Raw genomic sequence first — 26,155 nt, 5'->3', positions numbered from 1 at the left:
TTGCTGATTGCTTCAGTGACAGAATTTTGAACTCTTCACCAGCGGTTGCATTAGCATTACCCTCTAGCTTTGTCATGCTGCTACAGAGCTGACGTAAAATCATTCGATCACCTTGAAGGGATTCACGATGCGCGTGGATCGCCAAATAGGGTATTATCAGACATTCGGCTTTGGTGTGTGTGGTATAATAAGTGATCAGTCTTGTAATTCTTTTTAAATTTGCTATATTTGCAGCTTAGCAGTTAGCATGCAGCGCTTCTGTATTTGACGTGACATCATGACTCCTAAAGTTTCCAACATCTCGTGTCGTGTATATCATTACATGGGTGCCAGTATCCAAAATGAGACACTACAGTACCGTTTTATTTTGTTCAACTCTACACACTTCACTTCACTCCTTGAAATAAAGTTGTTCAAATACTGATTTTGATTTCCGCATTTTCCTTCCTCTAGATATTTGTTTCACTGTATTCCTTTGTTTATTTATTCATATGTTGTTCATACGGCTTATTCAATATACTTCTCAACAATACTGTATATTTACAGTTGACCCCTACTATTAGTGAGTAACTGGGACCAGGATGGCGCACATAGCAAAATCTACATATAATTGACAGCAACTGTTTTTTTAAGATATATAATAGGATTTTACCTGTCCGGCCCACTTGAGAATAGCTTTTCCTCCATGCGGCCTTTGAAATAAAATGAATTTGACGCCTTTGCCTTCCTCCTTAGCACATTGCCCTCAAAGTTGAGTTATCTGATTGTTCACACTTGTCTGATGCCAATAAATGTTAAAACAATACCAAACAACTTGTGTATATAAAAAATGAAAAATACTGAGTTCAATATGATTCTGGAATCAATTATTTCCACACTGGAGTAAATTATTGACCATTCGGCATGAATGAGGTTCAACCTTATAGGTTCCACTCTTATTTATTCATTTATTTACTTTTGGTGGTAGTGTTTTATTTTTTTATTTTCTGGCTCAAAGTGTGTGTTTAGACTTATAAACACTGAACTACTGTGCATGGGTGCTCCTGGTGGGAGGGTGATGAAGCCATTTATGTGAGGCGCCCCAGATCTATGCTCTACTTCATCCCTTTCCCTCTGTCTCTGTCTCACGCTTGGACTCGCCCCCTCCCTTCAGACCTGTGCTTGTTTGTGTTTAATAAGAGGGATTCACTCGACTCATTGATATTCTAGGACACAATGGCAACTTCTTTTTGCTCCAATCAGCAAGGATACATGTGTGTATTGTGTCGCCATGCAAGAAGGCAACCGATAGCTCCCAATTCACTGATATATGTTGAGTTGGTGAGTCAGCCTGCATATCAATCATGCGCTCATTTGGACGCATGCATGACAGTACTGTACATGCAATAACTCAGTTTCACTACTGCTATCATTTGGTCTGCTGATCTGCACCGGTCCTGCAATAATTCACTTTTCAAAACCATGAATCGTGCCAGTCGTGAAAGTCTTGGTGTTGTAAAGACTTGAAAAACAGTTGCGTTGACTTGCGTGATTTGTGTTCCTCTGTTGTGCTGTTATGCAATTTTTAATACATGAGACAGTTTAACATGCTCCTTAACATCAGCTTTAATTACCAAAGAAACATGATGATACAGTTTTGGGCTCAGTGCCAGGAGAAATTAGGTCTGTTTCTAATGTGGAGACTGAAATAATCTTAGTCTTGTTGTTTGCAATAAATGGTGACAAGAGCTTCACAACAGTGAGTCAATACTCCGTTATAGAGGCAAGAATGTGGTGCAACCTCAGGTCAACAACTTAAACTGAGGCTGATTAGTTGCATCGATAAGCAGACTTGGGGTTGATTCAGCTGAGCAAGTATTTTTGAAAATTAATGTTCAATATCGTTATTATTCCAGGATCATCATACTGTACTGTATATTATCTGCTATACGGCAATCATAGTCTGGTAGGCCTGTTAATGAAAGCTGATTAACTGTCAGCTCAATTGTCTTCTCGCATGCTTCTTGGTTTATTTAGGGAACACCAGTGTCATAGCAACTATTCCAAGAAGTCATCAAATTTCTTTTTTTATTGTAGTCATTCTAATGTAGGAACTGGCTCAGTATTTTGAATATTCTTCACAGCATTACTGTGTTATTAAATGTATTTCTATTATTATTATTGTCATTTAGCTATTTTAACATATTTGTGCTCTCTTTTGTTTTTTTTTACTCTCCTAACGCCAGATGAGGAAATTGCCTTCTACTTGTTGAGGCCTGTGACTTGGTGATATAGGTCAGAATGTGTGTGTTAACAATACACATCGAGATCTTTTAGTTTCTCTTGTAGCTGACAGGAAAGAGTCATATTTCTTCATCGTTACGTTCTCTGCACTCATTCATATCACTCCCTTGGAAGTTAAAAAAGTAATTAAAGACTCAGTTTTTGACAAGCTGTCCAATTACATCTTTTGCTCCAAAAATTATATTTTGCACAAACTGGCATCTTCTTTACAAATACCCTCAGTTGCTGCGTGCTGAAAACCCATCAAACTTGTCACATGGGAGGTACGCGTTTTTAAAACCTTTGCTAAATGGAAGATGATTCACCATGTATTTGACTTTGCGTCTCCCCTGGTTCTATCTTAGAAACAGCAGACTTTTATCTCTGAATAGCTGAGAACTTTTTGCTCCCCATTGGTCCGTCCTACCCTTCACATGACCGCGTTAACTTTAATGTGCCTCGTAGCATATTAGGGGTTTTCATGCTCTCGTTGAACAGCACATTTGGGAAGAGACGGCGGTCTTTAGAGAGGAGGTTCTGATAAAAACTGAAGGATGTCTTATACAAAACTTAATCTCTGTGGTCCGCCATTGTTTAATTGTGAAGCACTCAGCTCCAAGTCCAAGTTAAAGCTCGTACGCTTACGTGCGTAGCCACTTTTATAAATTGTAACCTGTCATATCAAGTTTATAATGGCATAGTTATTTACAACTGCAAACCTTCATATACTGTAAAGGTAAGCTCACATACTGTATGCGCTAAATCTAAATGTCAACAGGGAATCAAATAGTGTTTGGCTGCACTTGAGAAATGTGACAGAGGATTCAGTGAGATAAGCATGCATGTTGAGGTCTCAGTATAATGTTTCCGCTACTCAAAAGACTCTACACTGTAGAGTCTTGCTAAGGCAGGGACTGCAACAACTTTAGTGCCAAATTGTGGCGATGTGGGAATCGATCATGTTTATGGCCGTGAAGAAATGTGTCAGTTTTAAGACATGGATGGTAAAGATGCCAACCAACCTGGTTTCACCAATAGTCTACTTAAAATTAAGTACAACTCCTGACATTATGGGCATCAAATAGGTCCTCATGCACAATATCACACTCGCCCTTTCTTGTTCAGATGCATCTTTCGTTCTTACACATACATGCAGGAGTCATGAATGAAGTTGAACGTCTTCAGAAGCGATTTATGCGTTTTATGCATTTTGATCTGTTGGTGTTGTGCAAATACATGTAAACTGGATTAGTTATGTGGAAATTAAATTTTGTTTTCAAGTTCTTTGGAGGACACTGCTTGGACTTTATGTAACGTTCCATAATGAATGTTTAAAAAAAAAAAAAAATCCCTCAAAAACTAACTATGGTCTAGTAGAACCTACTCAATATGTCTCAGCCATTACCAGACATTTGGGTTTGGTCAGTGGCGTATTTTAAACAATTAGTCCTGTATTTCTATTTAACATTAATTTGTTTAGTCCCACCCAGTGTCCAACTGGACACTACAGCACAATTCTATTCTGTTTAGCTTTCTTTGCACTTCACTCCTTGAGAAGATGTTGTACAACCACATATTTGAATGAGGCATTTTGCGTCCACTTTATATTTGTGTTTCATTGTATTTATTTAAGTATTCATTTATTCTTAGTTCATCGTATTGTATGAAAGCATTTTATGAATGAGTGGGAAAAAGATCATAGTTAATTTCTGTTCATTTAAGGAATTTAAGGAAAAATGCTTTATTAAAAATATTTAGGGCACCAAAAAGGCAGTTACAGTATTTTAGTCTCTTTCTTTCTTTCTTTCTTTCTTTCTTTCTTTCTTTCTTTCTTTCTTTCTTTCTTTCTTTCTTTCTTTCTTTCTTTCTTTCTTTCTTTCTTTCTTTCTTTCTTTTTCTGTCTGTCTTTCTGTCTTTCTTTCTTTCTTTCTGTCTTTCTTTGTTTCTTTCTTTCTGTCTTTCTTTCTTTCTTTCTTTCTTTCTTTCTATCTATCTTTCTTTCTGTCTTTCTTTCTATCAGTCGTTGTTCGTGTGGAATTGGACCCTAGCTAAAATCTTCATATAATTGACATCATTTGTTTTTAAGCTCTACAGTATAAAATTACTTACCAGTCCGGGCCCCTTGAAAATAGATATTCCTCCTTATGCCCCCTGATCTTAAATGAGTTTGACACCCCTGAGAATCCGGAGTGTCAAAGTATTGGCTGATTTGCACCATACTTTAGTCCTGGTTTTATCCAGTGAATGTTGACGTCATCTGAAATCAAAATTATAACCATCGTCGTACAATGCATAGGTGAGGTTCCCACATTTGATGAGCCTTGAATGAATCTCAATGATTCATTTTGACACTGGACCACCCTGAAGTGGTAGATTAAAGATTAAGTTCAACTACTGTAGTTTTGCCTGTTTTCAGTTAATCATTGTGCATTGTGCAAATGCCACAAGCCTGGAGTGAGAAAAAAATGTTGAAGAGAGTTCCACAGAGGTTTTAACAAGAGGAATAACCCTCAGCACGAATATAAGTGTGTGCTGTCCTCATCTGAGCATAATGGACAGTTTAAGCTTCTTGCACTCCCATCAATGAGACAGGCCTGCGGTTTGAGCTAATGATGGTACTTCATCTCTGTTATTGAGAGTATTCATGATGATGGATGGATTTTATGCCTCCATGCCTAGATGGATGTGTGAGTCGATAGCAGGCTTAAACCGCTGATTTAGAATCAAGTTTTCCTCGCATAAATGTCTGTTTTTGGATAAATCATCTTGTAATTTGAGAGGGAATAAACATGGTGAATTTTCTTCTTTCTTCAAGGATGACGAACCGATTCCAGGAATTTCCAACAGCGGAAGTCACGTCCACATTCGGAAGTTTCTTACTGAACGCTATAAGAAATTGCCATGGAAACCGGAGGTAATTACTTCTTTTTTGTATCCTCAATTACTCCATAGCACTTGTGCTGAGGGCCTCCCATTATTTAGACAGCGGTTCAGTTGCTTTTAATTAGTTATTTATTTAGTCTTACTCATCATCTAAGATTGGCAACTCACACTCTGCTCACATATAATTTTAATAATCAGCTTTAGCCAGCAAGCATATCACTGACAAATTTTCTTTTTGTGGAAAAATGATTTAACTGAAAATGTGCTGCTTTTTTTTCCATCATGTCAAAAACACAATCTACCTGAATGTCTTTTTTATTTATTTTAAGATAATATGCACATACCTGTTAAATTGAATTGAGTTGATAGTTAAACATCACCATGAAAATTTGTCAGGCAGAACTGCTGAACTACATTTTTTTTTTGTTTGTTCTTTTAATGTAGATAAGAGAGAATCAATAACCTGTTGAGCCTAAATGACCGTAATCAAGTGTGTGCTTGCAATGTTTAACAGTTCCTATGCACTCTCCCCTCTAAATCACCACAGTGCTTTTAGAGAAATTTCATTTGGGTAAAATATAAACAGAATTTCACACTTGTTTTCTCTTCTAAATATGAGACGTACGGTGTTTCTATTGTATTGGTATGTGGTTGTATGTTCTTATCCGACATGGAAAAAAAACATCTGCGTTTTGAAATTCCATGCTCGGTACGTACTATAAAACACAATTAGAATGATTGAAAGTATTAAATTATGATTTAACGTTGGCAATTCATTACCTGAAATTTGATCAACGTATTTTTCTTTTTTTTTTATTTGCTTCGGTATTTGTTTTTTTTTTTCATTTGCACTTCAGGGCCACCGTAGGGACATGATTAAATGGGAAGCAAACTAGATTTCTGAATGTGTTGACTTATTGCAAAGTTATAAACAGAACTATTAGCTTGATCTGGTTTTCTTTTGTTTCATGTTTAATTATTACATGTGCGAACAATTCTTTGAAGGATTCTTGGTAAGCTTAGGCGTCATAGAAAATAAATGGGTGCATGTTTGTTTTCACAAGCCAAACATAAGCCATTTACTTTGAATTACAAATGCATTAATCAGCAGCGTCAAAAATATGTTACATTTGACAATGCACAGCATTTTATGTTTAAAAAAAAAACTGTCCAAATATTTGTTTTAACATAATTAGTAGATCTGACAACCAAGCATGGCATTGAACAATTGCTGAATGTGAGATGTTTCAAAAGAACACGATTGCATGAAGTGTCCCGAGAGCTATTAATTTTCTCAATGCAAACACTAATCATTATGGTTCCTTCTACCTCAGAATATCCCAGTTGAGGGAAGTACAATGTCAACAAAAGCCATGTCTGTTGCGCAGGGTAAACTAATATTTGCTTTGCTTGTGAACAGACAGTGTGACTATAAGGAGATCAGGGAATCTTTTTGTGGCGTGCTTGAACAGCTTACTCAAAATCATAGTGGAGTCAGTTCAGTGCTATTCCTACATACTAATACTGGTGGATGGTTTATTTTGGCAATAGGTTTACACAATACTCATAAAAAAAAAATTCACACTGTCTTTTATAATTCTCTTTTACACAGAGATCCCCCCCAAATTCCTGTAACAGGACCTCAACAGTACATGCTTCATTAATGACTTTTGTCACAGATAATTATAATTCTCATCAGTGTCTCTCGTAGTAGACGTGAGTGCCTTGTGTTCATCTTTATACCCTGCTGGTGAGATTGCAGAATACCCTCTCGGCTTATTCCTTTGTTACGGCTCTAATACAACCTAAGAAGGTAGAGGATTAATACAGGCATTTTTGGGCAGGTTGGGCATTGTTTGAATGTGGACAAAACTGGTTGCGATTCCGGTTCTCCCTTTTGATTACAGTTCCAAATGATTGCCACAGCCAATGGGTGGATTGTGCAGCTGTGGAGATACGTGCGAAGCGCCCTGCACACATCTAATGTCGCTGCTGCAGCTCAAACGTTCTTGGTGCCCAGTGGAGACCAAGCAGCGGGGTTGAATTAGAGAAGCGGCAAGCGGGGACTAGCTACAGTGCAACTTCATGTTAGATTCGCCAGTGGAAGGGGCTTTGCGCTGCGCACACATGGTCTTACTTTATCCATGCCTCTTCCGCGCCGGTAACTAGAAATCAACTATTAGTACAGACATTTTAATAGCTAAACCATTCCAGGAGACTAGTATGGTATGCCCAATGCCATGAAAAAGGTCTGAAATCTGTTGATATATCACTTTTCAGTCACAGTGAAATGAAATATGATTTACTATACAAACAGGACACAACCTCTGCCAAACAGAGGCAACATTGCTGCACAGTTCATTTTGCACGTCCTGGAGGAAGTAAATGCAAATATCTGAATTCAACACCCACAGTGCCATTGACCAAACCTGAGCCAAATTGTGGTGGCTGATCTGTCTTTAAATATAGCATCTGAAAGGAAGTTGCAAAGCGACCGGCTCAGTGGGTCCAACATAACGAGGGCAACACGTTTAATTTAGTTTTTTAATCTGGTCTCATTAAACCGTGCAAGTGAACATAATGTTGTGGCAGATTGGTATATATTTATAGTTCCTTTGATTGCTGTAAAGTTCAGAATGTACTTCACGGCAGCTCTTTCATGTGTTTTCCCAATCTGTGAGGTGTTTACATTTTTAATTTAAGCTTCCGGGCTGCTATTCCAATCTGTGGTCAAGCGCACCACCTCTTCATGCCAAAAACTTGACATAATGCCTACAGTGCAGCCTTCAAGCTTAAAGTGATCGACCTGGCCATGGGAAAACGCAATAAAGCCGCTAAATTGTGTGTGTGTGTGTGCATGTCTTTCCAGCACTAGGAGCATTTTTGCTTGTGTTGATTTTTGCTTTTTCCACGTTTATACTTCTTATGGTTGTCAGTTTGTGTTTTCTCCCCTTACTGCCCTCCAGAAGCGTGCAATGTTTAGTTTGGAAGTCTCCAACTTCACCGTTTATTTGTCCTAAATGTTCATTTGGAGTAATTTCATTACCTTATGTCGAATGGAAAATTAACATTGCTATTAAGCTCATTTTAAATCAATTAATTGCTACTTTTATTATCATGACAGTAACTCTTTCAAGGACGTAACATTAAAACAGAATAGTATATATGAACTGACTCAGAACAACACATTTTACAATAGTTTGTTATTGTAGCTGGATGACAGCATTTCTCAGCATTCACTTGAAGGACTTTACGAAGAAATAATCAATGCAACTCTGGAACTCTACTTGCTTTCCTCGTGTTTCTTCTGTCAAGTGCTGTAGAGCACAGCAGACCTTCATCTGCTCTCCCTGCTCGCTATCTGTCCTAATTACTGACACTAACTTGTTTTCCTGGTGCACAGCCAAGATGGCAGTGGTCCGAGGGGCCACCAAACTGGCGCTGTCAGAGACGTACTCTGTGGCTGGTGGAGGTAGAGTGGGGCCATATGCCAGCTGTCACAGCTTGACAGAGGTCGCACCGGCATGCAGAGGCATTCATACAAGCCACATCCACACTTAAACAGCTAATACCCATTAAGGCATGCACAGGTGCAGGTATAAACTCACACTCATGCAAACCTGTACAGGTTTCATTTTAGAAAGCGTTTTCATGACCTATGTTGTGGGCCTTAATTAATTGATATCAACAAGTGGATATAGTGGGATAAGTGGGATATCCCCAAGTGGTGAAATCCTCCAGTGAAGATTAATGTCAAAGCCACAGGCAGTCCAAGTACTCCAATGGACCATGAGCATGCAACTGATGGCGTGTGGACCACAAGTGTCCAGTGGTTGAGGTGTGAGGTGGGAGGGGGGCTTTATGCACATGTTTTCTTGCCGAAATGTCAATGTTTAAGTTGTAATATCACCATTTGTCATTTCTTTTTCAAAGTTGCACCCCGCCCCCCTCTGGCTTCATAATTTAGGGATTTTGACTGATCTGAAGGATGTACTTGGGGCGGCATGACTTAGTGGTAGAGTGGTCGTCTCCCAGTCGAAAGGCCGTGGGTTCGATCCCCCGACCATCAAGACCATGTCTAAGTGTCCTTGAGCAAGACACTGAACCCCGAGTTGCTCCTGATGCTGCGTCATCAGTAGGTACATGACTAGTTAGTGTAAAGCGCTTTGAGTACCTAAGGTAGAAAAGCGCTATATAAGTGAAAGTCCATTTACCAAAGTCCATGTACCGTAGTACCTGAATAATGATGCAATTTTGAGTGAATTGATTCATGTGAGCAAAAAAACAAAACATGTTTGTTTTGCTGTTGAGCAGTTTTGCGCTATCCTTGAATGGTAATTATTTTACGATCTCTTTGCAGTGGGGAAAAAAAAATCAAATTACTGTATGTGGTTATTTTTTTGGGTGTTCAAACTCTTGTTGTAGGGTCTTTATTAAATATATTAAGATACTATAGGACAAAAACAGACATGCATATATTTTGTCCAAATTTATAAAAAATCAGTTTTGCCATCTCTCTGGTGAAGAAGTGTTTGAGCTCCACAGAGCATGAATGAAAAAGTCACCTCCTGCAACATTTATGTTGGCCAATCCTGCACCAGTGCCTGGTTTACCAGAGTGGAACATTTAAAAACAATTGCTTGCAATTTGCAACCAAGTGACCTTTTTATTTATAACAGAGCACCACTTAAAATGGATTTGTGACTTCTATAGCTGTCAGTTGCTATGAACAATTCATTCATTCAATTTCGTAGCTGCTTATCCTCACTAGGATCACAGACGTGCTGGAGCCAATCCCAGCTGTCCTCAAGCAATAGGCGGGGGCAGCCTCAACTGGTTGCCAGCCAATCGCAGGGCACACAGAGACAAACAATCATTCGTAGTCACAAACACACCCAAGGGTAATTCAGAGTGTCCAATATACCTACCATGCATGTTTTGGGGCCTACAGGAAGAAAACCTGTGAGAAAACCCACACAGGCATCGGGAGAACATGTAAACGCCACACAGGTAAACTGGAGCCGGAATAGAACCTGTGACGTCTCTACTGTGAAACGCACATGCTCACCACTTTACACCGTGCTGCCAAATATGCATGAGTTTTAAAAAACGTATGACTGGCATCTATGGAATTCAATGGTCGTGAATGCGGTAGTAGTGGTGGGCTTCTGCAATATAAATATTAATTTACGTATTTATTCACACGTAAACGTTCTATTATATTATTTAACAAATACTATATCTAATACACATAGGTGCTAATCCATACTGTGTGTTTGTACATACACACAACTTCAGGAAGTTAAAATAAACTAAATGCACAAGAGCATTGCAGACAGAACACAATCCGTTAGTAACACAGCCTCATTGGTTCAATAATATAAATATCATTCATTGGACACTGTTGTAGCAGATGTATTTTTGCAACAAGTTAATAATCAAACCATCAGGCTAAATGCTTTTTAACTTCAGTCATGTCGAGCACGCATTGAACCTGGTTCACAACGCAGTCTCATTAGGCATACAGAGGTTAGATGGAAGAAGCCTCGCTGCTGTTTGACAAGCACACTCATGTTTTTATGGATGCAATAACTGCATAAAGCTGCAAAGCATGATGTGCTACTCAACATGCAAGTGTGACTAAAGGAGAGAACGAGGCTTTGTTGGCAATATTTTTATACTTCTGCTTTTCTGTCTCCCATCTGTATATTTAAATAATGAATGAAAAAACGCAGGTTGCAGGAATTTTATTTTGTCACAAGTGACTTATGGCAATAGGTCTGCTGATGGACTGTGGTATTTCATTTCCTTTGTGTTATATTCAGTGCAAGTCAAAATAGATGCAATCACAGAAAAGACGGCAGATTATTCAACCCAATACAGAAATTGACGAGGCCGCAACGTACCATATGAGCGATGTCTTCTATTTCTGCTTCTCTCCTTTCTCTTAGGCGACTTGTTATTCTTATTCGTATGTATGTGTTCCTTTCAAAACACATCTTCTTGCCGCCTCTCTTGTCCAGCTTTCATTGTCTCCATATATTTTTCATTGTAATAGAAAGGCAGAAGTCAGTGGTAAGGGTAGAATCTGTGATCTCACAAAACAGTCCGTATGGTCACAAAGGGAATCACACTCACACAATTTGATCTTCAGCCCTTCAAATTTCAACCCAGTCTGTCAAACCACAGCACACGATGTGATGCATTTGATTGTCCTTGGGGCTTTGCGCAGAGTGCTATTCTCTTATCCCACTGTACTTTTTGCCAGGAACATCATGTCTCACTTTCCTTATCCAAATGGGATTCATTGTGTCAGCTGGTGCGATTCCTCGTCAGTGGGTGCGCTGCGTGGCCATTTGTCACTGTTCGCCGCCAGAGTAAATGCAGCAAGCTGCAGCCGGCTCGGAGGAGAGCAAATGTCTGATTTGTGCTTCTCTTGATACTGCAAGCAGATGGGTGGGAGAGAGATTTGGGGAAGAATCTCACAGGGAGATGCGCCAAGACAAATGACTGAGGAAACTGGTGAAGTTCATCTTATGTTTAGCGCTATTTTATATCTAACGTCGTCACCGAGCTGTCTTTCCTGTGCCTTATCACTTCACTTCTTTGTGGATCCATGCTTTTTATTCGAAAGACGGGATTAACAGCCAACCTCCCCGGTTCCTATCTCAGTCAATTTCAGTCATAACTATGATATGTGTGTTGATATAAACAGTTTAACACAACTGCTGATATGACATTTTGTTATTTGACATATTCAAGTTTCCATAATAACTACTTGATGGACTTTACAACATGGAAACTAAGATATTATATACGCATACTGTACTTTTTCCTCATACCTTACAATATACACGTGCATGAAATTTACATTAGTTCAATAAATGTTTGTATAATGTACACGAATAAAAAGAATGCAAAAAGATTCAGGTTCAATGTTGGTTTCCAAGGTTTCATTTTTTTGTTTCCTAATGCCACGTTCATGCAGAGTATTTAAAGTGACTCAGAATTGCAATTTGCTAACAAGTCAAAGAGCGCATAGCACTTGCATTCCAATGAAAATCCACTCCCCCCTTTACGTAAGTTTATAACCCAAAGCCTCACCACAGTGTCTGTGTAATCACGGACTTTTTTGGTGCTTGTTGCACAAAAAGAACTTCAAGCTGGGGCCCATGGCTTGAAACTCGCTAGAAATCTGTTAACAAGCCTCATTTATACAGGGCCTCATTCTGTCTGCTAAATTCCACTCACCTCTACCTGACTTTTCTGTGCTGCCATGGACACCCTTTCAAGCATCAGTTATCCACCTTCTTGACACCTCGCTTTCAGATTGTTGAACTCGGGCAACCCTCGTGCTCTCCTAATAACACCGTTTCGGCAGATAACATGTTTGATAGTCAAACAAGAAGAGTTGCGGCTGAACTCAATGACAAATTTGTTCATAAAAACAGTTTATGTTTAATGCATGAGCTGGTATTGCTGCACTGCTCTGTCTAGTTCACATCCTCAATGACCACATAAACGCTGAAGAAATGCAGGCCTCCCCTTCAGGTGAAGCCATCTGTTGAAATGCCTGTGTTGGAATGTCAGAATGTGACACTTGCCGCGTTTATCTGAGTTGATAGAAGGTACCGTTGCACAGGTGATCGGAGTTTGTTTTTGTTGTTGTTGTTTTCCCTTTATTTCCATTGAGGCCATTTTTGATCTTATGGATACATGCATCACAGTTGGTATCTAGCATCGAAAGAGATTAAACTTTATCATAGCTTTAAGTAAATATGAATACAACTTTGAGTTGTAGGACATACAAATTAAAAACCACGATAAACAATGTCCAATTGGAAAGAGAGTTGGAGTCATTCAATGGCAAATGAAGAGGTCCATTGTTATTTGCAAACACTATTCATTGTATGCTATGATATTTCCCACAACCTACATTACAATATTGTACTCTGCTGAAAAAAAATCAGTGAAGTAATCAAAGACTAGTTGATGCCGTCTCCAAGTTTGACGCTGTGCAACCCGAACAACACACTCTTTCTAGTGATTTGCGAGCTGTACATGTGGGGATATGTATGTGTGTGTGTTTATGGAAACAATTCCCTCGAAGACAATACAAGGCGATTGTCATTTGTCAACACTGTGTCTACTGTGCTCGCTGTTTAATGCAGACAAATGTCAGGCGATGGGCTTTGACTAATTGTTGGATTTCCTAAATTCGTGCTGTCCCGTGACACTGCAGATATGCTTGGTCAACATTCTCTGTGAGGGATCATATGACCAAAACACTGGTATTTTTGTTTTTCATCTTGCTTACAACACTCAACATGAACAAAAGCTTAAAACGTCTAATTTATTGGAAAATCAGTCTGTGATGCAGTGGTTGTCCAATGACGGCACGGGTACCCCTGTGGGTACTTGAAGGAACTCCAGGGGGTACTCGAGATTTGAAATTAAACAAACATGCAAAAATCCTTTAAAAATATTTATTGAGAATGAAATGTTTTCATGAAAATATATATTCATAAAAAAATGTTATGTTCAGTAAGTTATTAAATTTCATTATTTTTAAAAGCCAGATTTTCCTCCATACTTGACTCAACTTGTTAGGTGTCACCTCATGACCTGTCAAGTTAATGATTTATTTTTGCGAACGGATCCCTACTATGATCCCAAGAGTTTCATATTTTTCAGTAAACAAATGTTTATTGATACCGTTAATGATTTCTTTTTGATGTTGTGTTCTTTGTTATGTTATGTTATGGACAAATATTTATTAATCCTTAAGGTAAATGATTATTTTTGTTAACAGATCTCTACTGTAATCCCAAAAGATTTTGTTGAATATTTGTCTGTACACAACTATTTATTTCTAATTATTTCTTTTTGAGAACAGGTCTGACACATTATGTTGATTATTTTTTGTAGACAGATATTTATTATTTATCAGTAGAGGACGCCAATTGTTTATTATTTTTTGTGTTCTATCAATTTATTTATTTATTTATTTTAACCCAAACATGCTTTGCACTGATTAGGGGGTATTTGGCTGAAAATGACAAGGGGTACATCGCTGAAAAACGTTAAGAACCACTGCTATGTTGGAACGAGACACTAGAGTTACCTTTAACTTTCAAATTGTAATCCTACACCTATTTTGGACATTTTGCGAGAACTGTTTTTGGAAGGCTCCCTAGCGTTTTACAGTGAAGAAAGCTGACTCCCTAGAGGAGTGCTTGAATGAGTTTCATGAGATTAATGACCACAATACAGACAAACAATTTTTTGATAAACGACCAAGATCATTGTAAGCAACGCCAAAATCTTCCCAATCGTCTACTGAGGTTGCAGCTGGGGCCAAGGTCATATTACTCTGAATTTCTTCCAGGTAGAGTCAAAGGGACAGTTCCCAGTACGCCTTTTTCAAACCTTAATGGTGCTTTTGTTGTGTTGTTATTGTCTGCATTGACAGTTCTTCAAATGTTTTGTTTGCAGTATAAGGGACAAGTCAACCTCCATGTGTTCGAGGACTGGTGTGGCTCCTCTGTAGCCCAACTGAGAAAGAACTTGCATTTTCCTCTCTTTCCTCATGTAAGTCCTGGAACGCATAATGCATCTTCTATTAATCCTTTCTTTTGGGGGGTGTGCGGGGCATGGAAGTTGTACCTTTCTGTGGACTTATGAAGGATTTATAGAGTGAAACCTTACATAGGCTTACAATGAACATTTTTTTTAAAACTCAAGAGAAACAGTATAATGTGTACATACTGATCAGTTTCAGGAAAGAGTGTTGTGTCTGTAGTGAGTGATATATATTTTTTTTAGTATATTTGAGAGACTGGGCAGCCTCCTGAAGTGATTCATTCACACCTGTCATGTCACCTACAGTATGTCTTGTCACCCACATACATCACAGCTGGGATGAGTTTATTACCACTACAACTACTACTACAACTACTACTACTACTATTAATAATAATAAAACATGAAAATCACTCATCTGTGTAACGCTCGGTCACTTCGGATTCCTAACAGGACCATTAATACTTTTGCTTCAATTCCTGCTTGCTGCTGCAGACAAGAACAACTTTGAAGAAGCTGGCCGTGGCTCCAAAGTGGAAGAATTACGGACTGAGAATCTTTGGATTCCTTCACCCTTACCGCGATGGTAACCAGTTCATCTTATTAGCAAGTCCCGTGTCTGTCATCGTGGGCCTTAGAGCCAATATCCCTCAAATTATTGTAGAACATCCTCAAAGCCTGAAAATAGCATGTGATTCAGGACCACTACTCTAGCCAATCCTCACTGCTGGTGGAGCTTTCTGAAAATACTCTCTGCAGTTTCCCGAAAGCCCCACTCCTGTTACTGCAGCAACAGAGAAGCCTCAAGACACTAAGTAGATAAATTGCTGAATATTAAGCTTTCAATTATGTCCAGTTTGGTCTGATGGTCAAAATTTTCCCCCTTCAGAGTCCTCAGTTCCTCAGGGAGGCAGGGTGGATAATGGTGAAAAGAAGTGTGTTTGCATTGTCTTGGTATTTCATAAGCTCATAAATAATACATGAAATACATGGACAAAGGCTCTTTTCTTGCCATTTCTGTGTATGTCTGTCTTGTCTTATTGCACAATAGATTGTAAAATCGCTTTATAAAATCCCTTTATTGCTGAAATGGCTTTTTTATGACACTGCAGGAGGGATATTAATCTCTCTATGATCTATTAATCTTTCATCGTGTGGCATTGTGCTTTGAATGACTGTGATGTAGAAGTATCATATTGAGAAAAAATATTACTTATGATGCTTTATGAAGTACTCAAAATGGCATACTTCTCTCAGTTTGGTAACTACATTGTATTACATTTAATAATAGTAGAAATCTAAATTTTAAGAATTACGCTTGGTATTTGTTTATGTGTTGCGTGCATGATGAAATACACTGCAGAACACTAACAATGACAAATAATATAAATGACATCATTATCCAATATTTTGATAGAATCATTACATTTGAAAGCTCTCACTCACGCTGTTGGCCATATTAGTTATTGTCATAGTTACACTTGTTTTACAGCTTTGAGCGGCAAAATTCCATGCACTTAATTTTCTGACATTTCTATAGTCATCTTTTCACCTAGTATGTCTTTAAGCATCCCCTTATGTTACAATGTTATGTTTGTGTCAAAAAAGGAACTCGGGTAGAATTCATGTTGAAGCATAATGTGTCTGATTGATGGTCCAACTGATAAACGATATGTTCTCATATTTCATAGGACACAGATTCTGAAAAACACAAATAGACAATTTGTCAAATGTGTCTTATAAGCCACAGGTTATTGAAATCCAACCCTTTTCAGTACTCTATTTCATTTTACAGGGAATAGTTATCAGAAATCTTGCCATTACCTAAACCCCAGAGTTCTGGACATTTTCACTATATTACAACATATAAAAAATTTGGGGGGATGATTTGGTAAGGTTGTTATTCATAAGATTTACTTTGCCACATCTCCACCCCAAACTTACCTATTTTACAGTAGATAGAACATTTTAATCATACATCTTATGAAATATCAGTATTTTTATATCACAATTCTTTCAATCCTGAGGAGCTAATTGAGGAGCTGCGTATCACATCAGGTTTTTTTGTTTGTTTGCTTGGTTGTTTGTTTTTCAGGGGATTTCCAGTTTTCAATATCATCCGATGACAATTCAGAGTTCTGGCTAAGTCCCGATGACAGTCCTCTCAACTCTAGGCTGCTGGTCTATGTGGGACAGGTAAGCAATCAGCGGTCACACCTTCTTTGTGTAACGAAAGAAAAATATATTAAAAAAAATTGCTAAATAGACATTTTTCCAAATATAAAAAAATATTTGCAAAGTAGACATTTTTTCTTGTTAAAAAAATGTACAAAAAAATGTTAAAAAATGTAATGCAGGATTTGTTACTCCAACATTTACCATGCTAAAATTAAATCAAACTGTAAATAATATCAAAACAAACCTTCAGTGAGGGTTTTGCTCAAAATTAAACTTATACATGAATTTTATGATCGATCACATCCAATTTAAACTGAAATATACAATTTAAATGTACAGCACAATAATACAAAATAAAAATTAATTTGAAATGACCTACCTTGACTCCCAACTATTTTACGTTTCAATTATGGTGATGAGCACACGCATGTGCACGTCACAAATATGCCCATGTTTTCTCTCTCTATTAATTTCTTTTTCTCTCTTTCTCTCTGGCTCTATTTGGATCGGCTGCTGCAGCCGTAGCGGACACACATATGATACACAATGAGAGGAGGCTGCTGCTGCACAGTGCAGTTGCCCATTAAGGAAGATGACATGGAAGGGATACAGGAAGGAATTACCTTGGCACCTTTGACAGATCTTGGTGGTTTTAAATAACCGTGACTTTTAAAATCATAATATATCGCCAATCCGGTTATCAGCACATGACTAGCTTCGACTTTTTTCACAGCTGTGTTCAGTAAGTGAATGACATTAACACGTAGAAACACCCATCTGGATCCGTTCTTCTCTCTTAAGCAAATAATCCTAGTGTAAATTGTCCTTTAATTGAATTGCTATTGCTTAGCAACAGTGTTTTTCTATTGCAAAGAAATGAATCAAACTTTTCAATGTCATGACTTCTGAGTGCTAAAACACATGCACCTTTCAAGAAAGCTTACACACAAAAACAAACTTGATCATCTGAAGTTTTTGAGGCTTGATGATTCGTTTTAACATTTAGACAGCTGTGACATATGGTTCCGAATGGCATCTAATAGGTTCGATTTTACAGAAAATTGAGCACTTGTAGAAGGTTCTTACGGTTTGTGTAGCTCCAGCAGCTGCAGTTTGATTGAACACAGGCCATGCATATGGAATATCATCTGTTCCTTTGTCAGTATGCAGGCTTACACAATAAACAGGGAGGAAACAGGGCATCTTGACCTTGTTCCTCCTAACCAATCTAATACTCACTTCACGTCAATTGACTAACCTCCAACACAAATTTCCATGTGGGGAAACGTTTTTCATCCTCCATTTTTCATCCAGCAGCCTCCGAACGCTCGCCGACCTTCATCAATACGACGTCCTCGTCACGTGTTGTTAATGCAGTCGCAGTGGGAGTGATGTGCAAGAGAGTAACAGTCCAGCTATGGAATAATCTGTATTCCAACAAGATGTGGCATGTCACCAGGTTTCATGGGAGCAGAGCTTAATTAGCCAGTAGTGAATATTGATGTGGCATTTAACAGTGGAGAAATATGACGGAGGCAATGTTAGAGCTCTGGCCAGGGATCTTTCATTTTGCCAGAGGCTGACACACCCTTCCTCTCCCATTTTCTGGGATGTAGTCTTCCAGATAGCTTATCTTAATTCATATTCCTATACTCATTTTGCCCATTTGCCTTCATGATTATAAAAGAGAGAGCTAAAGAAAAAGAAGGTACAGGCAAGAAGATTTTTTTTCGTATCAAATTGACACGTTTTTGGCTTCTCTTTTCATCATGTAAAATGTGGGTAATTGAAATAATTGAAGGTAATCTACAGTTTAACACTATCACAATGAACACGCAAAGATGTTTTTATTGTGAAAATAATATCTCTCTGGCCGGCATGGCATCCAAATGTTAGATCTGCTTCACACACAGATCAGAGGATGTAATGCAATGCAAATTTACAGATCAAACTATCGACTTGGGTCCTTTGACAGTCCTTAGTTTGACTCAATACAGTGTATACTGTGAGAGGGACTTTGTAACGGAACCACCATTGTCCCAAATTGATATCACCATTCTTTTCAATTCTGCAGCCTGACTTTTTGTTTCGACACACTCCAAAAACGACTGGTTTAATTAAAATGTACACATTTGGTTTTACAAATTGTGTTTTGTATGTTGAATGAAAAACACATGCACTATGAAGTGAGATGAAAATTCACATTAATGCTGCTTCATTTTGTGTATGTACTCATATATTTGAAGGCAGCAGCATGTACAACGTGTACTGTGATGATCAGAAGACAATCTCAACACAGACTGAGGTGAAAGAGTGGTAAAATCAATATGACACTCCACACAGTAATAGCGAGTTCTATGTCTCAGTTCAGCACTATGTCAATATTTTACATTTATGATGCAGAAAAGCCTTAAGCTATTACTGTCCCAAGCCACATGTAAAAAAAAAAAAAAAAAAAAATCTTCTGATATCTCTGATATCTGTCATCACATTTGCAAGATAATTTAGTTTCGCAATGTCCTCTTTAAATCTACTCTAATTGGTCAAAAATGCATAGCATCTCGATATGTAAATAAGCTTAGAAAAAGCTTTCTTCCGATTGGTAGCTGGAAATACATCACCATGTTGGGAATTTACCCTAAAAGATGAGCTTGTTTAAGCTTTTGAGACTGCACATACAGGCTATGGTATTCTACCATCATAATAAACAATAAAAAGGTAGAGAAGAATTGGGTTGCTAGCCCCAGAAAGACGAGGTGGATGAGAATAAATGAGATTATGTGGATATTTTGAGAGGCCTTTGAAAGGTCAATAATGGGAAGCTATAATGTAGGGTGGCTCATTGTGTCAAAATGATTTCTAAAAAAAAAAAGTGGCCTTCCCTACTGATCATTTTGTGTCAATGTATCGAAAGAAGAACTTTTACACCTAACGATGAGCCGCAAAATCCATAATGGGTTGTATATCACAATTTGCAGAGCGATTAATGATGTCATTGGTTGGTTCCATAATTTATATGCTGTATGGATGTTTTGAGGGTCTTGCATGTGTGTAACTATTCATTTTATTGAGAATTTGCTGTTTGCTATAGCTTTTTCTCACTTTCTTTTGCAATATTTGCTTGGTGTTGTAAAGTAGTTTCATTACAATAGAGTAATTTTCTTACAGTAACTTTTGGCATCCTTTATTTATGTCTCAAGTTGCAGTTGTTGGCTTTTTCTTGAATGTCTGCTAAAAGTCATTGATGTTTTTACCTGGATATCACTGTCAGTTTATGGCATGGCAACGATGAGCTACTACATAGCTCAATGTGTTAGACAACATCCTTATTAATATAGGAGCGAAAAAAAAATTCTGATCAAATGTTCATATAGTATAAATTGCCTCCATTATTTTGGAAAAATAAAACATTCTTGTAGATTTCCTCTTTGTGCCCAAAATGTTAAATCGTACAGCAAACTTAGCTGTACTTGTACCCACTGTATCCTAAAACTCAAAACACCTTGCATTTTACATTATGCATTATGTTGTCTAACCATTCCAGCTATAAAGTGTAAAAATAATTTCTATAAAATAAAATAAAAGCAACAAAATGTTACTGAAATGTATGTAAATGATGCAAAATAAGTATTACGTGAGTCTACAATAGAGGAATATTTTTCATGAAAATGTTGATCGAATTTTCAAAGGTTAGAGTTCTTGCAAGGTTGTACAGATAGGCATTGTGTGTGCGCTTGTGTTGGGTCTGTCTGTCGCACTCACGATTCCTGGCTCCACTCCACTCCACGATTCCTTTTAATTTACCTCCTGCCTATTCTGGCGTGAGGATGCTGCGGTCTGAAAGTAGTGAGTGATTATATTTTGGGAAACGTCACGTGTGCTTGTACTGTATGTAAATATTGCAGGTGCACCAGCCTTTTCGTCTTCCACTTAAGCAATGAGGTGTACAGCAATGTCTTTCACTACTACCTTGATCACTTCCAGTTCATTAACTTTCAGCTAAGGAAAATACAAGGCAAAACACACAAAACTGATTGCAAAACAATCAGATAGATGGGAAACCATCGGGTAAAGCATAATAAACCGACTTCTTGTTTTGTGTTTCCTCTAATTTACGTTACTCCTCTACTTTGGTACTCGTATTATGTTCAAAATTAATGCTTGGAGTTAAAATGAGAATGACCAATTATACTTATCAAATAATTTCAGAAATGCAAAGATACTTGTTTTAGTTTCCCACTAATTTGCATCATCGATTCCTGTTCAGCTGCTACTTCTCAACTGATATTTTACATTGCTCTCCACACAGAAATAATATAGTGTGCATATAGTGTACTGGATATTCTATGATGGACTGTTGATGATTGAAAGTTTATGAATTTTCTCCTCGCCTACCTTCTGCTGAGGTTCTGGTTTTATTTGATTTTGAGCTGTCAAAAAACATGCATCTAAGCTTTGTCATGTTTCTCTTCTCAAACCATCAGAATGTTGTAGTGTTTTTAAGGATTATTACTCAAAAGTCAAAAACCTTAGAAGAAAGTTTGATTCTCTAATTTCTGTTGTTTTACCTGCCATTATTCAGCTGTTTTGAACTTAATAAAACTTCATAGTAGCCTTATAGCACGGGTGTCCAAACCCGGTCCTCGAGGGCCGCTGTCCTGCATGTTGTCCAGGTTTCTTTCCCTGACACACCTGATTCAAATGATCAGCTCAGTAGGAGCCTGATAATGATCCTGATCATTTCAAGAAAATGTTTCAAACATGGAGAACGGAATGGGCAGTTTTTGTGTACATCAATTTCCTATGCACTGTGAATGGATTTAGACATGTAAAGCAATGCTTTTCAAATAAGGGCATAAAGTACGGCGTTATATTTGTGCCACCATTATGAGCGCGCGGAAAAAAAAATTGAGCGTTGAAAATAAAACTGAGCGAGCGAAAATAGATTTTGAGCGCAGAGAAAAAGTTCTTGAAAAGAAGTTTCTCGCTCAAAATTCCTTTTTGCTCACACGCAATAGCATTCTATACTCCTCCCTCCCTCGCTCAACATCGCGTTTGCTCAACATCGAGCTCTCGCTCGCTCGAGTCGTCCTCTGCGCTCGCTCAGTTCTGCTCACGCGTTACGTTTGTGCCACAAAACCAGCCAATCAGAGCTTGTAAAAGCACATTGATTGACAGCTTGGTATCCAATGAGATTGCTTGTTGTGTTCACCCGGAACGAGCAAACGAGAGTGCGTCACATCGACGTGGGAGGGAGGAGGTGGGCTTATATTATTAAAGTACAAAAACTAACAAGGTATTTCTGTCAAATGATACAATACAGTAATAATAATAATATTAAAAGTAATCCTCCAGCCCAAGTCCGTGTTGACCCACTCTCGTTTGCCCTTTCCGGGTGAACACAGGGCAAACGAGAGTGCGTCAACGGATAGCGTACAAGCACTCTCATTGGATACCAAGCTGTCAATCAAAGTGCTTTTACAAGCTCTGATTGGCTGGTTTTGTGGCACAAACGTAACGTGTGAGCAGAACTGAGCGAGCGCAGAGGACGACTCGAGCGAGCGAGAGCTCGATGATGAGCAAATGCGATGTTGAGCGAGGGAGGGAGGAGTATCACGAGCGAGAGCGAGATGTTGAGCAAGAGAGGGCTATCCCGAGAGAGCAAAAAGGAATTTGAGCGAGCAATTACTTTTTCTGTGTTTAAACTCCATCGGCACGCGCTCAAACTCTTATCATTACACACTCAATAGTTTTTTTTCTTGCGCTCAAAATCTGTTTTCGCTCGCTCAGTTTGATTTTCTCCGCTCAAATTTTTTTTCGCGCACTCGTAATTGTGGCACAAATATAACGCCATAATAAAGGGGTGAAAATGAAGGCACGTCAGGGTGTTACCTGAGATTTTGACGGGGTTTCTTTATGCAGGGTTTCTAAAAGCAAATCAAATGTATTGCTTCTTAATATGTGACAAGAACAGTACACGTTTCAGATCAAGAGCAAATTAATTGGAACATGACTCAACTTCTTTGCAAAATATGTTAAGCCTTTATGTGGTTGCACATGTCACTAATTGTGTCATCAGTGACACAATTTTTGGGAGTGCCAGGCAAAAAAAAATATTGACATAGATGGCTGGATGGAGGTTGTTGTTGCCACTGTTGCAATTACTGTATATGTCAAACACTACATATGCTAGACAAGGCCCTGTTTTTGACCTCATTGCTACAGCAACCCGTCACATGAGTCATTAATGTAGCCCGGTTTGAACAGGGATCTGATGAGGAATCCGAAAAGAATCAGGTATGCTTGCAGTTTGAACCTAACCTTAAACATCAAACACAGTGCTGATGCTTTATTATTGATGGTTAGTACAGTGTTTTCCACCAGGTATCCACTGAGATGTACTCTTCTCGTCCACTATTGTTTTTGCCAAACTCTGTGATCAACTACCACTTCTGATTTTTATTTCTTGGCTCGGTCTCTTGCAGTTGGGTACAGAGTGGACCGCTCCAGGCGAGTTCAACAAGTTCAGGTCCCAGTCCTCAAAGTCTGTGCAGTGAGTACTTGTGACAAGCACACTTTTTTTTCCTAAGCACCCATTTACCCCCTCTAACTATACTACTTACAATAAAGCAAGCAACACAAGGTTAACTTTTGGTCAGTATCAACACCGCCCTTCGTTGTCCAATGTAGCAAATTGTGCAAATATCAAAATTTAAAATGACACACCTAAGTATTTTGCATTTTCTTTTGAGGGATCCTGCACAATGCTGTCGCAGGCAAGGTTTCCAATTGAATTACATATTGCACCATTCGGACAAATTTTGAATTTGATTGCACAATTGGAAATGGAATGTCATCTGTCTTACCACTAAACTGTTATAACTGGTCTGCTTTGTTGCTTTTTTTGTTGTTGTTGTTTTGTTGTGTGGAAGATACCGTTTGAGTGGCGTTACATGCTACACTTAATGGATCATTTTAGATGTCAGGAATTATATATTATGTTTATCTGAGAAAGGAAAGATTAGACCTTCTTCTGCATTTGGGCAGAACAGAGTCATGAACGGAACAGAGAAATGTCACAATTGCTAATTGATATGCATAAATTGTGAACGTTCAGACAAACATTTATAAGGCAACATGCTACACATTTTGAAAGAGGACATGTCAGGCACAAAATTTGTATGAAAGCTCTTCACTTCTGTGAAGTCCACAATGTTATTTGGAAGACCTAAAGCCTGCTTTGACGCTTTTAGTTTATGTCCAGAGTAGGCATAGGCCAATAACAGTTTTGATTGTTTACCATGGTTTTAAAATTAAGTGAAATTTCTCAATATTAATCCTAGTCTTTGGGAAAAGTATGAAGAAAACTCCCTGCATATGATCTCCAATTCACGGCGTACTACGGCATACTCCGAAGGAGCAGTGAGGAAGTAGCTGGTCGGTTTACAACTTTTGGACCGTAAAAGTACACAGTCAGGAAGCCTGTAACGCTTAAATTTTTGTCTTGAAGCAATATGGCCACCGCACATGTGCTGTTTGAAAATAAGGTCTTTCACATAATTGCAATCAGTCCTATAAGATTCCACATCTGTGCCCTTGATCTTCGTGGCATCTAGTATATAGCTAAACTGAAACTGTACAGTCTGCACAGTTACTATTAATATAGCGAGTATTAAATATAAAAGAAACGGACAAAGGTTCTCCGACAACTTTTCAGTTCCTCAAATTTAATCTACTCACTGAATTCAGAAGAACCCCCGGACTGATTTCCATGAGTTAAACTACATAAAATGGCCTTGGTCTCAGACCGTTTTGACAAGAAATACCAGTTTAATTGCCCTACTTTTTAAAAGAGCATTTTTGTGTCTTATTTCTGCGGTGCACTGCATAACCTTTTAAGCAAATCTTCCAAATAATTCCAAGCGCGGCACAATGTACGGATATATTTTGGGATGTGTCTTGTTTTGAAATAGAGCCCTTTGTAAATCTGTGGTAGAAGATGACACAGCTTAGCAGAGCGCTAGCTACTCCACTGCTCTGCACCAATCCATCCATTCTTTATTATCACCAAGTACTAAGTAATTCAGGAGTCATGCCACCAAATATCATGTGCAGCAACCTGAACCGGGAGGGAGAAATTGGTTTTAGGGCTGCGGGTCACGGTAAAAGGTGTCTTAAGTTTAATTTGTCTGCGTGTAACTGCTCACATGCTGGAGGGGAACGGCTTCAAAAGGTACCGTGAATGTCGATCTGAACATAATCAGGCAACATCTTGTTTGATGTTCTTTGTGGGCGTGTGTTGAAGGGCATATATTCATGCTTCACACAAGCAAGTACATGCTTGCTGAATTATTTTGAGATCAATAAATTACAAATGCAGCAATTTGGTAAGCTTTGAGTTTGCTGCCTCCTCCCTGACTGCCACTGTTCACATTAAAAGGAACAAGAGAAAGGTCAACTACTGTATTTGATAAGGTCAAGGATGATTTTGTGTCACTGTGACTCAAAGGGCAATGACCACACCAGCATCTACCATGCTCATTGCCTTATGTGCGTATTTAATTTGCATTAGTTTATTCATTTCAAGAGCTTTGCTCAGCATTGATGACTTTCATGCTGACAGTTGGTCATCAGTGGATTCTCCCAAATTGTTTTGATAAAGTTATGCCCTTTCAGAATCACAACCATTTCTCACAGTTTGATCATTGCCTCCTTGCAATATTAGATTATACTATTGGACAAATGGGAGCCATCGAGAAACCATTCTTCTGTGTTCAACATAAATACACTACACCCCCGTTGAAAAATGCATGAGTACATTTTTAGACTCACCTGTAGTTTTGTATTCTAAACTTCAGCATGCCAGACTTGAACAATTTTTTGCAAAACACCAATATTACATTTGATGAATTTGTGTATTTTTCTGAGTTCACATACATCCAATTTGGAATAACTGGCCCACCATTTTGTAAAATATAGATATATGTTTGCTGATATTCTATATGTTTTCTTATATTCTATAGCGTTGCTCAAAAACTGTGGAATAATTTAAGACTTACTTTTGTGTCTTTTGCACTGTACTTTATGTCCTTGCAAACAGTTGTGTGCAACTTGGTCATTTATGTGCACAGCAATATTAATTATCATCCAAGCACACATTATTCTGGTTATTTTGGTAGTAAGCTAATTGAGCAAATTATCTATTCATGAACATGTCTTTGCATCTAAAAGTGGCAAAACTAATCAGACA

General features: G+C 38.2%; 1 protein-coding gene across 3 annotated transcripts in view; it reads left to right on the top strand.

Annotated features, from left to right (window-relative positions):
• Positions 1-26,155, top strand: part of b4galnt4a (beta-1,4-N-acetyl-galactosaminyltransferase 4a) — a 131,131-nt gene that overhangs the window by 76,444 nt on the left and 28,532 nt on the right. For 2 of the 3 annotated variants that reach the window (XM_088417581.1, XM_088417582.1), the window contains 5 exons: positions 5,078-5,176; positions 14,641-14,736; positions 15,223-15,313; positions 16,823-16,923; positions 23,391-23,458. In XM_088417581.1, the coding sequence (XP_088273707.1) occupies positions 5,078-5,176; positions 14,641-14,736; positions 15,223-15,313; positions 16,823-16,923; positions 23,391-23,458 (455 nt within the window). Of the gene's footprint in view, positions 1-5,077; positions 5,177-14,640; positions 14,737-15,222; positions 15,314-16,822; positions 16,924-19,144; positions 19,211-23,390; positions 23,459-26,155 lie in introns of those variants that run through there. The other variant, XM_088417583.1, reaches the window with a different exon arrangement.

Source organism: Hippichthys cyanospilos, chromosome 6 (genome assembly GCF_059441005.1).
Source record: "Hippichthys cyanospilos isolate Australia breed blue-spotted pipefish chromosome 6, RoL_Hcya_1.0, whole genome shotgun sequence".
NCBI lineage: Eukaryota > Metazoa > Chordata > Actinopteri > Syngnathiformes > Syngnathidae > Hippichthys > Hippichthys cyanospilos.
Note: the sequence above shows the minus strand (reverse complement) of the source record. Positions and strands in the feature narration are given on the sequence as shown.